Source organism: Nematocida minor (assembly GCF_024244105.1).
Source record: "Nematocida minor strain JUm1510 chromosome Unknown 7791, whole genome shotgun sequence".
Classification (NCBI taxonomy): Eukaryota; Fungi; Microsporidia; genus Nematocida; species Nematocida minor.
In genome coordinates this window covers 1-14,221 of record NW_026250350.1, presented here as the reverse complement: position 1 = coordinate 14,221, position 14,221 = coordinate 1, and the positions used below count along the sequence as shown (strand labels likewise).

Sequence of the window (14,221 nt, the reverse complement as noted above, 5' to 3'; positions counted from 1 at the left end):
GGTCTACAGTCAATACACGAGATGTTTTTGCACTCTGTTCTCCACTCTCTCTGTTCTCTTCTACTCTGTGCACACCGAGTATTTGTTTGTTTTATTTTGTTTTAATTTTTTATTTCCATGAAGACAGAAAAGACTTTCTCCATTAAAAAACTAAAACACTCCATCCCGTGGCTGCTCTACTATTCAATTGCGTCTGTTAATTTCTTCATCACTTTCTACTACGACTCGCTGACCATCATACCTTTTGGAATAATCAATAACCCGTGCTTCCTTCTCTTGATACTTTTCACGTACATTACGTACTCCATCTACATCCAATCTCCGCCCTCCATCTTAGCACACACTCGGCAGATCCACGCGTCCCTTATCAAGAAACTTATAATAACGGTGGCACTTAGCGATGCGCTGATACTTGGGATAATCGCCAGAGTGTGCACGTCTAAGCAGTACATCACCACTTTGCTTATTGTTACGATCATAATACAGATAGTGATATACTCTGAGTACATTTTAAAAATAATCATCCCAACTCTGCACAGGACGCCCCTGGACAACTACATCTCCATCATTTCGCACCTAGACACTACAGACATGGCTGAATTTGGGATATTCCGGTTCTACTTCTACTTCTATCTCTTTGTGTTTGCTTTTATAGTGCTGTTTATCATGCTGTTTTACATGTGCACTCTTCCCATGTCGAACTTTGGATACTCTGAGTTTATTTTTAAAAGTATTTTCTGCTACTGGACCTTCTACACTTTCATGTACCTCCTGATCACCCTGTGCGTGATCAGTTTCTATCTGAACATAAACTCAGGATGCAGTATTTGGCAGTCATTCCGCATCATTTCGAAAATAGTCACAGGGAACATTGGAGTGTGCATCTACATGGCAGCCATTAAGATGCTGTGTGTTCTGCTGGCTCCTTTGGAGATCTTCTGCTACATAGAAAGCGCCAGACAGTGGCTGGAGTATGCGGGCAACAAGTATTTTGGAAATATAGTGTTCTACAAGAAAGTGGGGATAAAGAGCATCATCGCAATAACGGCTGTGCTGGAGGTAGAGCCGCACGAGGCCTCTGAGTTTCTCAAAAAAATAGAAACAACAGGAAACTATCCGTATATAAACTCTTTTAAGTCTGTGGACAGCGGAAACACAACAAAAAAAACATCTCTCTGCCTGATCATTACGATTCTGATCCCTCTCAGCCTGATCATCCTATTTGGCTCGCTTTTTACGAATGAGTTCAGAGGATACCTGAAACTGGTAGTATCGCTTGTCTGGGCATCGTATGCCACATCGCACATTGGCTACATCTACACAGAAACAATGCACTATGCGGCGGTGCTATCGAATGTGCAAGGAAACCTCTATGGCATGAAATGGGTCGATGCCCATCTGAATGCGCTGTAATTTTTAACAAATAAACAAAAACTATCTATACCTTGAATTGCACTGTGTCTCAGCTTTACTTTTCCAATTCTTAGGCCAGCTAGAGTGTCTCTAGACCTAAAGCTGTCCCATCCAGATACTTGTCTATCTTAGATAAGAACTAAAATTGCAATGTGTCTCTGCAGGACAATAAACTTACTTAATAAAAAACCTCTCTCTTCTACCACAAGTGTACTTTTCATTTGTAAATAGTAAAATACAATAATCTTACTGTTTGCAATTTTTATTTTTTTATTGTGCTGAGCAAATAATTGTGTAGCAAAGATGAATGCAAAGTGTAAATAGTTGTGTGGATACATTTTCTGTCTTTTTTCTTTTCTTCTTTTATATTCAGCATTTTATTATTTTTGCATGAAGGGAAGACTCTCCTGGCTGGACATAAGAGCCGGTGTGAACGAACTCGAAAAGGTCGTTGGAACACACATTAAAACAGTGTACAGCACAAGCAAGAAAGCCATTTTGATCAAATTCAGCAACAAAGAGCAGCTGCTAATCGATCCTCCAAGCAAGTTCCATCTAACACACAAAAACCACGAGAAAGTGAATCTGACTCCCCTGGCTCTTTTCCTGCGAAGAGAGATAAGCAACTACCGAGTGGAAAAAGTGAGCCAGCTGGGATTTGACAGAATAGCTGCCATCAAGCTAAGATCAGCCAAGGGCTCTGTTCTTCTGATCGTAGAAATGTATGCAAATGGAAATATAATACTGGCAGATGAAAACTTAAAAATAATAAACTTGCTAAGGCCGGTTGCACACCTGGGCGTGGTGAAGGACGGGATGTATTTAGTAAACAACCCTGAGCTTGTGCTGGATATCGAGAGATTCGCGTATGTCACCGGAGACACGCTAAAAAAGAAAATCTCAAACTTTTTGTCGCTCTCTGGAAGGGTGGTGGATGACACAGTGCAGCAGATGGAAGAATACTTCAGCAAGAAAATGAAAATGAGCATTCCTCTGAAACTGGAAGATTTTGAAAAAGAAGTAGAGAAGAGATCGGATGAGTTTATAAGCCATTTCAACGCCTTCTTTGGTTCCATCTTTGAGAAGCTGACTACAGTGGGAGACTACGGAGCTGTGTACTACCAAGATGGAAAGCCAACAATGTTCTCTCCGTGGAAGGAAATGCACCCTGCAAAGGGCCAGGAAGTGAAAGAGTTCAAAGGCTTTGGAGAGGCCATGGATGCAGCATTCCTCGTGGTAGAAGTGCAGGAGACAGCAGCCCAGAAGAAGAACAGAAAGATAAGGGAGGCGCAGGAGAGAGACCTGCGCAAGAAAATAGAAGAGATGACTATATTGAAAACAAAAGCAGAAATACTAACAGAGAATCAGCAGGATGTAAAAGATGTTCTTGCGGTTATAGAGACAGCCCAGACATCAAATCTGTCGGAGAAAGAGTTCAAGAGGTTCCAGGAGACAGAGAAAGAAAGGAACAAAATAGCACGGATAATAAAAAAAGTAGACTTTGCCAAAAAAACAGTTGAGCTGTCGCTCGACATGAAAGAGATAACAATAGACTACAACAGATCGCTATTTGAGCAGATAAACTCGTTCTACCAGCAGGCAAAGAAGATAGAAGAAAAGTCGAAAAAAACAAGAATAGCGCTTGCAGAAAGCCAGAACAAGGCGGTTGAAATAAAAAGTAAAATACAGAAAATAGAAAAGATCGAAAGAGCCAGCTTCTGGTTTGAGAAGTTCAGGTGGCTTGTAACGAAAGACTCCGATCTAATCATAGCAGGAAGAGACTCAAAACAGAACGAAATACTGGTAAAGAAGCACCTGAAGGACACCGACTACTATTTCCACGCAGACATAAAGGGAGGATCCAGCGTGATAGTTGGAGAGAACGCAACAGACCTGACAAAAGAAATAGCTGCATCGATGGCCATGCACCTTTCTAAGGCATGGGAGAACAACCTCATCACAGAAGTGTACTCAGTAAGAGGACACCAGGTGAGCAAAACAGCGCCAGCAGGAGAGCATTTGACACACGGAAGTTTTATGATAACGGGGAAAAAAGAGTTCTACAACCCCACAAAGCTGGAGTATGGATTTTCAATACTTTACAAAATAAAAGACATCCCAATCGAAGTATCAGAGGACACAAGAAGAGTGGAAGGGTTTGCAGCAGAGCCTGCAGAAAGTGACGACGTTGAGTACGCAGTTGGAATGTCAGGGCCGTACAAGTATCTGGAAGGAAAGAAGTACAGAATGCTCCCAGGATCAGCCAAAAAAGGGATGGTAATAAAAGAGCTGCTGGCTATAGCAGAGCAGGAAGCCCCAAGACACCTGAAGTTCATAAAGAACATAACAGAAAAAGAGATGGAGCTAACGGTAATAGGAAACTCAAAACTATCGCAGTCAGAAATCGTAAAAAGAGGAGAGAAGTCTTTATTCGCCAGAAAAATAAAAAAAAAGAAAAACAAGAACAAGAGTAAAAGCGACGATGACGACTAAAAAGACAAAAATAAAGATAAACATATTAAAAGAAAGGTGTGTTAGAAGGATATCTATTCAATAGTTCCCAGATTGTTTTGGATATAATGTAAATACTTTCATAACTTATCTCTTATCTTTTTATTTGGATGAAAGGAAATGCTATTTATTTATCACTAGCAGATATAACCGCATAAATAAAATAGTTAACGCACTGTTACGATAGACATTAACTACTCTTTAACGTATGGAATGAACTTCTCCCCAACATACGGTATCAAAACATCTGGCACCATAATTCCTCCTTCTGTCTGGTAGTTCTCCACGAGACAGCACAGGGTTCTTTGCACAGCACAGAGTGTTCCGTTGAGCATGTGAACGAACTGTTTTTTTTCGCTGTTTTCATTGGGCAAAAAACGAACATTCAGGTCTCTGCTTTGATAGTCTGTGCAGTTGGAGCACGACACAAGCTCTCTAAATCGGTCAGATGCAGGGAACAGAGCCTCCAGATCGTACTTTATAGCAGCTGCGTTGTTCAGCGCGCCTGAGACAATGGAGACTACGCGGTAGGAGAGCCCAAGCGTATCGTAGAACTCTTTTGATCTTTCAACCATTTTTTTAAATTCGTTCTCGCTTTCTCCGGGAGTGGTAATCAAAAACTGTTCTATTTTTTCAAACTGGTGGACTCTGAATATTCCTCGGTTGTCCTTTCCATGCGCGCCTGCTTCTTTTCTGAAACACGAAGAGTACCCGCAGTATTTAATGGGGAGCTCGTTCTCTTTTATCCACTCTCCCTCGTGCTGTGCGGATAGCGGCTGTTCTGACGTGGCTATTAGATACGCCTCGTTGTGTCCTTCTATTTTGTACAGCTGATCGTCAAAATCGCTCAACTGCGCTGTTCTTTTCATGGACTCTTTGAGCATCATAAAAGGCGTTTGAATCAAAGAATAGTCGTGCTTTCTCAGAAAGTCCATTGCGTATCTGATCAGACTCTGTGTTAGAATTACGCCGGCGTCCTTTAAAAAGTATCCTCTGTGTCCCGCTATCTTTGTCCCTCTTTCTGTATCGGTTGCCCCCAGTCTGTCCAATATCACGTCATACGAGAGCAGCTCTTTTGGCCAAAATGTTTTTACGTTTTTTCCTGTTTCGAACACGACGGGGTTTTCGTCTTCATTCTGGCTTATGAAAACATTGGGGTCAAGGATATTCCCTATTTCTCTCGCTACCTCGTCTGTTTCTTCTTCTTTCTTCGACAGCTCAGCTGAGCAGGCAGCTCTTTGTTCCTTTATCTCTGCTATCTTTTTCAAAAGAGCGTTTTTTTGTCCTTCCTGTTCTGCAGATGCGCTGCCATTTTTTATTTTGAAGTACTTCATTCCTTCTTTTGTCAGAGCATTCATTTCCTTGTTCAGCTGCTCCATTGTGTATCTCAGCTTTATTCTCTCCTCTATCATGTCCACCACCTTGTTTGAAACGGCGTCTCCTTTAAACCTTCTTTTTTCGCTCTCTATGACAGAATTTCTTGTTTCTGCATTCCTCAGAAGACTCAAGTCAATCATAAAAAATAAAACACAATATTTATTTATAAGCAACGTACAAGCTATTTTTGTTTTATTATTAGTTTGAGCATCCAGCTGTCAGCTAATAATTTATTAAATTCAAGAAAACTTTTCACTCTGCCATTTGAGCCAGTCAGCGCACAGAGCATCCAGCCAGTCAGACAGACAGATAATGGGCGAATCACGAACAAATAATACTCTGCAGCCTGTCTTCGATACTACCACTAAAAATGGAAAAATCAAACAATAATTATCTGCTAACTGGCTGCAAATGATTCTTTGCACACAGAATCATCTAATATCAACAGTTTTAACGGTTTTATGCCCAGTCTAATCTACTAGCAGTAAAAGCACAAAAATCTTTAAATTGGAACAAAAATAGAAAATACACAGGATCGCTTTTATTTCTATATGCTGCTGCATGCCTTCTGCTCGGCATATGAGCACCCGACAAGGCGTATAGCATTCTGAACTATTTCAAGTGGAATATGTCTCCTGGTTAGTTTGGGCTCTGGGTCCTGGAAGTTGCACAGATATTCGATTCTGAATGTCACCAGAGTCTTGCTGCTCTGGATCTCAAAGTCCTGTATAGTTATTCTGGTCTTTCCGTCCAGCTCTTTGCCCTTGAGTATTCCCACGATCTTTTCCTTTATTTCTTCAAGTTTGTCAATCGACTGCTCATCTTTTATCATAAAGACAACAAGCTCTGTTTGGATGTCGCTTCTTCTCATGTTGAAAATGGCTTCCTTGATGAGCTCCTTGTTTGGGATGTAGCACACAGTCCCGCCCTTTGACGTGAATGTGCTGTACATCAGGTCAATGCGCAGCACTGTGAACTCCTCGCTCTTTGCTATTATTTTGTCGCCAACATCGAACGGATGCTCGTGCAGTAAAAATATAAAGTTGTTGAAAACGTCCTTGATAATGTCTGAAAACAGCCATCCTGAACTCATCAGCAAAGGAACAAATCCAGCCAAAGCTCGCACAGGATCGAAGCCTATAAAAGGCGTGCTTATCATAAGAGTAAGAATCAGAGCCACTCCCTCCAGAATGTAGTCCAGAGTGCTTAGTATCTTATCTCTGTCGTACAGGGTTCTTTTCAGATCGATTCTCTCAGAATATGCGGAGTGTGCCATTTTCAGAAGACTTTCTCCTTCGATCAGATGAGACTCTGCATCTTTGGTGTATCCGTGCTCTTCCATGTATTTCCAGATGTCCATCCACTGGGAGTTGAATGCGTCTTTGATGTGGTCCATCGTAATGCTTATGCTCAGTCTCTTGTCTTTCTTGTTTTCTTTCTGGCTCTCTTCATTTTCGTCTTCCTGCTGTGCATGGCCCTGGGGCGCAACGCCAGAGAGTATTCCGTAGACTATCTCTTCGCAGTGCTGCTTGGAGCGTATTTTAAAGTCTGAAAAATGGACCAAAAAAGTGTCCGTTATTTCTATTCCTGAAAACACTTCGCTCTGCATGTCCGTCAGGCTCTGTGTAGAAAGAACTTCTGAGTACTGCGCAAGGCGCCTGAGAATTGAAGTCTTTAAGTTCACTTCGCCAATTCGCCCTGAGAATACGTTATTTCCGCAATAGGCAATGGCCATCTTGAGGAAAAACTTTTCGCATATGAAAAATCCGAACAGAATGCACAGACACATGGAGTACCCTGCGACTCTGCCGTATCCCACAACCTCCATCTTGGTAATAGAGTACTTCTCCAGGAAAAGATTGCAGTGGATTATTCCAAATATTCCGAGGATAAAAAAAGTAAGCAAACCCTTTACATCATCAATAATAAATAGAATAACTTTTCCACCGTGGCTTATTTTGTGGTCAAACATGTCGCAGAGCATGGCCAGGATGAACACTATCCTATTGACTACCAGCTGGGTAGGCAAGTACGTTAAAAACATCGCAGACAGGAAAACTCCTATTTTGAAGTTTTCTTGAGCAGGGGTGATGTTTTCATACAATGAGATAGGAGTGAATATGTGCGGAGCATGCGTCTTCTGGATGAGAAGAATGATAGAGGGCGGGAGGAGAATGATGAACGTGCCTACTATGGCGTATGCAAGCAGAGCCAGATAGTAGTACACTCCTTTCAAGTTTGTTTCAATATACTCCATGATATTGAAAAAGGAAAAGGGCGTCTTGTCTTCCAAATCCTCCACTTCGCTGTTTTTGTTCTGGACCTTTGCTCTGTCTTTTTTTATTTTTGCTTCATCTTTCACCGATTGAAAAACCCCGGTGGGCTGCGCTTCTGGCTCTGAGTCGCTTTTGTCTGAATCTTCGTTATCTTTTGTGTCTCTGGTTTGCGAGGGCCTGGCCAGCAGTTTTTTAAGCTGCTTGGAGGACTTCGAGCTGTTTGGGGAGCCTTCTATGCCCGCGGATGCTGTGTTCTGTGTGGGCGTGTTTATGTCGCTATTTTCTTTATTGTTGTCTCCTTCCATAAAAAAATTGATATTCGTGACTTATATGTTGTGAAGGGAGCAGCAGGGCAGGTAATTAATTGGTCACGCCTGCAGAGCCATTGGACAAAAAGTGTCTGGAGAAAGATGATTTAAAAAATAAACCAGTAAAACAGCGGGATAAGTGTCCAACAAATGGAGAGAAGAAAAAAAGGACAATTAGTGCATAATGATGATACATCCTATGAAATAATAAAATTACTAGAAAAGTAAAATAAAAGAAAAAAGAACGAATGTAAAAATAAAAAGAAAAAGAAACTAATTGAGTGATGATTTACTGGTTATCAAAGGTGGTGCATTGTAAAAGTCCATCCTATTCTTTAATTTGCATTCTCAGTTTGTTGTTGGGCTATTTCTGCCGTGTGGACTAGCTTGCTTTCTCCTGGGCAGAGAATAATTGGCTGGAACTAAATTAAAAAATGAAAGTGAAGTAAATGGCTAGCGATAAAATATAATCTTGCGCTTCTTCAACCATTAGGCTCACAGATATAGCACTAGCAGAGCCAGTAGGTGATATATTCTAAGAATGATGAGACAGCCTCTTAAAATAAAGCAATTTTATTCCAGCACTTGCATCTTATCAGCAATAATTGCTGATTGGGCTGCATTTTAGCCTTTTTTCTATCTTTAGAATTTTTATTTTTCTTCCCTCTCTAACGTATTTGTAATATTTGGAATCTGCAAATTTTTTATGTCTTCTTCAAACAAGAAACTATTTTCAAGCTTTGCACTGGACCCAGAACTTGTCTCTGCTCTTGAGAAAAGAGGGATTATGCACCCCACGCCCGTTCAGGAGCACATCCTCAGCCATCTTCCGCTAAAAAAGGATGTCTATGCCATTTCAAACACGGGCTCTGGCAAAACTCTGGCCTTCACCCTCCCCATTTTGAACTCTCTGCTAAAAGATGACTCCTTTTTTTATGCTCTAATTATTCTTCCAACAAGAGAGTTGTCCCTGCAGGTGCACTCAGTCATCTCGGACCTAGGAGCAGAGATAGGGCTGCGCACAACACTGCTGATAGGCGGCACAGACACTCTATCGCAGGGAAAGAGTCTTTCTGCTCGCCCGCATTTTATCATCGGCACACCCGGGAGAATTCTCTACCACTTTAAAAACACGAAGGGAATAAACTGCAAATCCTTCAAGTATTTGGTGTTTGACGAGTGCGACAGAGTGCTGGACGGAGACTTTGACGGGGATGTCACCGAAATATGCAAAATGATTTCTCCAAAGTTCAAATTTTTGTTCACTGCGACTGCGTCCAAAAGGGTGCGCTCTTTCGTCTCGCAGTCCATGAGCTCCCCCATATTTTTCGGAGATGAAAAGATGGAGGTTTCCGAGTCGGTGTTCCAGCAGTATATGCACATCCCGCAGAAGCACAAAGAGGCATATCTGCTCAATCTAGTGCGCAGCTCAGGGGATAGAATGGGGCTTATATTCGTGGGAACATGCATTTCTGCAGAGAGAATTGGGAGAATTATCAAACTGCTTGGAATGCGCGTGGGATGGATCCACGGAAACCAAAAGCAAAATGTCCGAGAAGAAACAGTGAGCAAGTTCAGGGCAGGCGTATTCACATGGCTTGTGGCAACAGATGTGGCAGCGAGAGGCGTAGATATCACGGGAATACGAATAGTAGTCAACTACGACATGCCGGATGGAATACGAGAGTACGTGCACAGAGTGGGGCGCACCGGGAGAGGAAGCGAAGTCGGAAGAGCCGTTACATTTGTGAGTCAGTACGATGTAGAAGATTTCCGAAGACTCGAAATAAAGCTGGGGAAGAAAATGGCGCAGTGCGAAGTGCCAGCTGAAACCATCTATGCAATGATTGATGAAATTGACGAAGCCAAGAGAACAACAGCTGCAGAAATGAAAGATGAAGGCGTGGGAGAGAAAGTCAAAGAAATGCGCAGAAAGCGAAAGGGCGAGAAGACCAAGAGCAACATGAGAGATAAAAAAAGAAGACAGAAGAATGATTAGAAAATTAGCTGTTTCTGGTAATATTTGCAGCAGAGCGTGAGACTATAAGATTAGCGAATAAAATTATTGTTTAGACAATTTAAACGTTTTTTGCGATAAGAACAATCTATTTAAAAGTTTCATTTATTCACGAAGTAATAATATGTCTCCTTATAAAATTATTATATTCATCCATACCAAAGAACTAAAATGATCATTTTCATTGGTTGATAGAGTTAATAATTAGTATTTAAGCTCATAAAAAATAAAAATTTTGACAAGCATGGAGCTAGATAAGAATAGAATATTAGTATCTGACAATATCAACACAAAAGAAGAAAAAGAAACCCCTTCTGTCTGCGAAGACACAATTGAGTTTGACAACTACAGCAGACAAACAAGGAAAGGGAAGTATCTGCTCAAAAACATCAGCATTCGAATTCCAAAGAACAGATTGGTAGCACTAATGGGCCTGAGCGGGGACGGAAAGTCCACGTTCTTCAACGCCATAGCTGGCCGCTGCGAAAAAGAGACAGTGACATACGGAGAAGTGAATGTGCTCTCTAAAAATGGAAGTTTGGAGCCGCGGGACAGTGTCTCCTGGTTTAAACAGGTGGGATACTCAATGCAGGAGAATGTGCAGTATGGCTCTATGCCCACGTACAGAGTTCTAAAGTCCGTGGCAACCATGGAGAATGTTCCGTACAGCAAGATTGCTTCGCTTATGAAAAGCTTTCGTGTCGAAAAAACAAAAAACACTCCGTTCAACAGGCTGTCTGGAGGAGAGCAAAGAAGAATTTTCACAATTATTGGGCTGCTCAAAACAAAAGAGATAAATCTGTGGGACGAGCCCATCAGCGGCCTTGATGCACACATTGCCCGCATAGCCATTCTCTCCATACAAAAAGAGAAAAGCACAAATATCGTGTCCATACACCAGCCAAGTGAAGCCATTCTGAGCCTTTTCGAGGACATTATTTTTATGCACGCATCAACGATAGTATACAGCGGGCCGCTGAAAGACCTACAGCTGTGCTTTGAAGAAAAGGGAATAGTTTTTCCCAGAGGAGAAACATGCGCTGACTATCTGATAAAGGTAAGCGCGAACTATTCTGAAAATGAGACAGACCAAAAGAACATAGAGATACTCAACAGCATGGCAGAGAGCATATGCAGCTTGCCCTGTGGGAAGAGAGCAGAAGGCAACGTGTTCTTTGTGCCTTCTTTTACAGCGCGCTTTAGAAATGTGCAGGAGATCCTTCTTCGGTCTTTCTACTACAACAAGTTCTTCAAGGGCTCTTCGATGCTAGTGGAGATACTTTTCTATGTTATGCTAGTGACTTTCATGTTTTTTCTAGTTAAAAGCAACATATATGGAGAAATTATTAGAGCAGTTTTTACTCCAAAAGAAATTCTCAACTTATTTGCAAACAATGCAAGTAAAGTGCTATGCAGAACATACATAACTATATCTGAATACGATGTGACATATTTTAGAAAGCATCCGAATGAGCCTCTATCTCTTTTTTATAACCTTTTCAACCTAGACTATCTGTTTTTTAGGCGGCCAATGATTTCACGTTTTGGTTCTAATTTAGAGATGGATATTGAATATAGCAAATTGGTGAGCGTCGTAAAAGAGAAAGCCAAAGTATTTTCAGGGAATCCAGAGCTGAATAGCATGCTTGAAAAGTCAGTCAGTGGGATGTGTGGTATAGAAAATATCATTAACGTCATTTCAGTTATTGGCTATACTCTGTGCAGTATATTTACATTCATTATGCTACTTGGCATATGCACTTCTGCTAACATAACAAATCTCTGCTACTACAGAATATGCAAAAGAAACATAGTAGAAGGACGGATAAGCATCGCAGAGTGCATAATCTCGCAGCTAGTGGAGCTGGTGTTCAGAAAAGGAGTGCTTATTTTTGCTGCTAGCTGTGCTGTCTCCATCCTTGCCAAAAGGTCCTTTGAATCCTTCTTTGAAATCACAAATTCAATCGGTTTTATTTCCATTTTTGCTTCTTCTCTGTATGTTGCAGCCATCTGCATGCTGTGGATTGTTGCCATTTTGCTGTCTCCGTTTTCTCAAAAAATACAATCGCTTATATATGTTGCTCTAGAAGTAAGTTTGAAACTTTTTAAAGGCATCCTGTATTTGAACAGTGCCATAAGCTTTTCTTTGCCAGAGAACGAAGACTTTATATTTGAAAAGTATTTGGGTAAACAAATATTAAACTACAGTAGTGAAGTGCTCAATTCTGAAATAATTATAGCCATGCTGAACACGCGCTGGAAGATCCCAAAGTTCCTGGGAGAAATCATAGTGAAAGTGGCAGTGTTTTTCCATAACTATGTCTTCTTTTCTCTTGATACTATTAAAGAACTGGTTCTGAAAATTTCAATCTATACGGGGTGCTTAAAAGACCCTTTTTCAAAGTTCAAGAGCTCTGAAGAGCTTCTAGCGTACATAAAAGAGGCAAGCGCTAAAGACTGCGCAGAGCATGCAAAAAACGGTACTGCAACAGTTCTTTCTTTGATTTCTAAGATAGACGAGAAATATAAAAGAACAGACGGATGGGACTTGATCAAAAACATCATCGTAAAAAATCAGTTTGAGCTGTACAAAAGAATAGTAGGTCCAAATGAAATATATGCATCCACTCCCATTTCAAACATTGGCCTGCTGAGCATCCTTAAAACATTCTTGAAGCCTCTTCTGCTTCCTCTGCTGTTAAGTGCTCTCTCAATAGTGTACAGCTATTTCTACATGCAGCCAAAAATCAGGAACTATTAGATCAGGCGCAAAAAAACACGTTAGCTCATAGGCCTATGGGTGTTCTTCTAATGAAAAATAGCCATATACTAAACTCTTAAAATAAAGCTAAAATGAGAAATGTCTTTTGTCCATTTTTGCCCGGCTTCATTGCTCTGTTTGCAGAATTTACTCTGCTCTTTACAACATTGCAAATTTGTTCTCATGTTCATTGGTGGGTTAGTAGTAAGATGTGTGAGACAATAAAATTTATTTTATTTATCTGATTCTGTATGTTAGCTGAACAGAGAAGAGTCCAAAAGTGAAAAGAAACAAAGTAGAAGAGTCTCTTATAAGATCAATTTATACTGTTATTAGAAGGAAATATCACTGCGTATGAAATATTTAGCAATATTGCTAGGAGATTGCAAATTTGATCTACAGCACTAAAAAAATCGCTCTTACCTTAAATGAAAAAATATAAATGGAAAAGTCATATTTTTAGCATGAAAAATCGGAAAATAAAGAGAACGCTGAGCGCTGCTACCTTATTTATTCTCTTTGGCACAGGATGCAGGGGGAGCTGGGATGCCTTTAATGAAGAGATGGGAAATAGTGCTAGTCTATTGGATGGCGAGAATGCTGTGAGCGCAACGGAAAGACAGGACCCTTCTTTTTTTGACGCTCCTTTTTCTGCACATGACCCTTTATGGAATATGCGTTATTTTAACACAGTAGAGCCGTTAGCGCGCCAGGAAGAGCAGACAGCAGAGTATGCACCAGGACCGAGCACAGAAGGAGATTTTTATACGCTGACCAATATGGGAGAAAGTGTCCATAGGCCAGCATCAGGTATGAGGGAGGAATCTTCTAGTGCGCAACCTGAAAAAGAGCAAAGTTTTTTTAGTGAGGCATACGATAGACCTAGCACATCACAAGAGGAGTATAGGATGCATAATGGAGAGAATGATCTAATCTTTGTTTCCAAGGATCTCTCTAACGACGGTTATTTCCAAAATGACAGTGATATGATTCTTGATAATTTTGATGGAGAAGATCAAACAGCAAGCCGTCACAGCCAGCCTTTGCAGTGCGCAGACGGCTCCAATCCAGTTGGCAGTCCTTCTAGCAAAGAATGTGAGAGCCCTAGACAGATCAGAGGAAAAAAAAGAAAAATTGATGAGCCGGAAAATCCAGCAGACTATCCTCTCCTTCGATCTCTATTGGAGAAAAAAAAAGAAAAAAAGGAAACGCCACTAAAGAAAGTGTCGTATTCAGAATATCAGAAAAAAGAAGCTAAAAAGAGCTCCAAAGAAAGAGTCCGTACTGAAAGGGCCACAAAAATAAGGCTAGACCAGCTCGACATAGGGATATGGAATGAAAAAAGACTGACCAGCCTGAGAAGAAGAGGCTACAAGTCAAAACACAGAACAATATACAGCTTTAACACTTTTAACAAAAATATAACCACAGAGTTCAAGACAGAACTATTCCAAAAAAGACTCAGAAAAAGCATCGAAGACTTTTCAGCGCAGCTTTCATCAAACATAGAAAAGAACGCGCTCTGGTACTTCATTGCAAGCGGGTCTACAAATATAAC

General features: G+C 40.9%; 7 protein-coding genes across 7 annotated transcripts; 5 read left to right on the top strand and 2 right to left on the bottom strand.

The window, feature by feature from the left end:
- Window positions 1–117: 117 nt before the first annotated feature.
- Window positions 118–1,413, top strand: NEMIN01_2336 (uncharacterized protein; the record flags this gene model as incomplete). Its single annotated transcript, XM_051478278.1, has 1 exon — window positions 118–1,413. One exon carries the CDS (start codon window positions 118–120, stop codon window positions 1,411–1,413), a length of 1,296 nt encoding a protein of 431 aa, XP_051334238.1.
- Window positions 1,414–1,803: 390 nt separating this feature from the next.
- Window positions 1,804–3,906, top strand: NEMIN01_2335 (nuclear export mediator factor NEMF; the record flags this gene model as incomplete). Its single annotated transcript, XM_051478277.1, has 1 exon — window positions 1,804–3,906. The coding sequence occupies one exon, from the start codon at window positions 1,804–1,806 to the stop codon at window positions 3,904–3,906; it is 2,103 nt and encodes a 700-aa protein (XP_051334237.1).
- Window positions 3,907–4,118: 212 nt separating this feature from the next.
- NEMIN01_2334 (seryl-tRNA synthetase) lies at window positions 4,119–5,441 on the bottom strand (the record flags this gene model as incomplete). Its single annotated transcript, XM_051478276.1, has 1 exon — window positions 4,119–5,441. One exon carries the CDS (start codon window positions 5,439–5,441, stop codon window positions 4,119–4,121), a length of 1,323 nt encoding a protein of 440 aa, XP_051334236.1.
- Window positions 5,442–5,848: 407 nt separating this feature from the next.
- On the bottom strand, window positions 5,849–7,882 carry NEMIN01_2333 (uncharacterized protein; the record flags this gene model as incomplete). The annotated part of the gene is made up of 1 exon (XM_051478275.1): window positions 5,849–7,882. One exon carries the CDS (start codon window positions 7,880–7,882, stop codon window positions 5,849–5,851), a length of 2,034 nt encoding a protein of 677 aa, XP_051334235.1.
- A 709-nt stretch (window positions 7,883–8,591) lies between these two features.
- Window positions 8,592–9,884, top strand: NEMIN01_2332 (ATP-dependent RNA helicase DDX47/RRP3; the record flags this gene model as incomplete). Its single annotated transcript, XM_051478274.1, has 1 exon — window positions 8,592–9,884. The coding sequence occupies one exon, from the start codon at window positions 8,592–8,594 to the stop codon at window positions 9,882–9,884; it is 1,293 nt and encodes a 430-aa protein (XP_051334234.1).
- Window positions 9,885–10,146: 262 nt separating this feature from the next.
- Window positions 10,147–12,663, top strand: NEMIN01_2331 (uncharacterized protein; the record flags this gene model as incomplete). Its single annotated transcript, XM_051478273.1, has 1 exon — window positions 10,147–12,663. One exon carries the CDS (start codon window positions 10,147–10,149, stop codon window positions 12,661–12,663), a length of 2,517 nt encoding a protein of 838 aa, XP_051334233.1.
- Window positions 12,664–13,127: 464 nt separating this feature from the next.
- NEMIN01_2330 (uncharacterized protein) lies at window positions 13,128–14,219 on the top strand (the record flags this gene model as incomplete). The annotated part of the gene is made up of 1 exon (XM_051478272.1): window positions 13,128–14,219. A coding segment is annotated over one exon (1,092 nt), but the record flags the coding sequence as incomplete, so codon positions are not given.
- Between the last annotated feature and the right edge of the window lie 2 nt (window positions 14,220–14,221).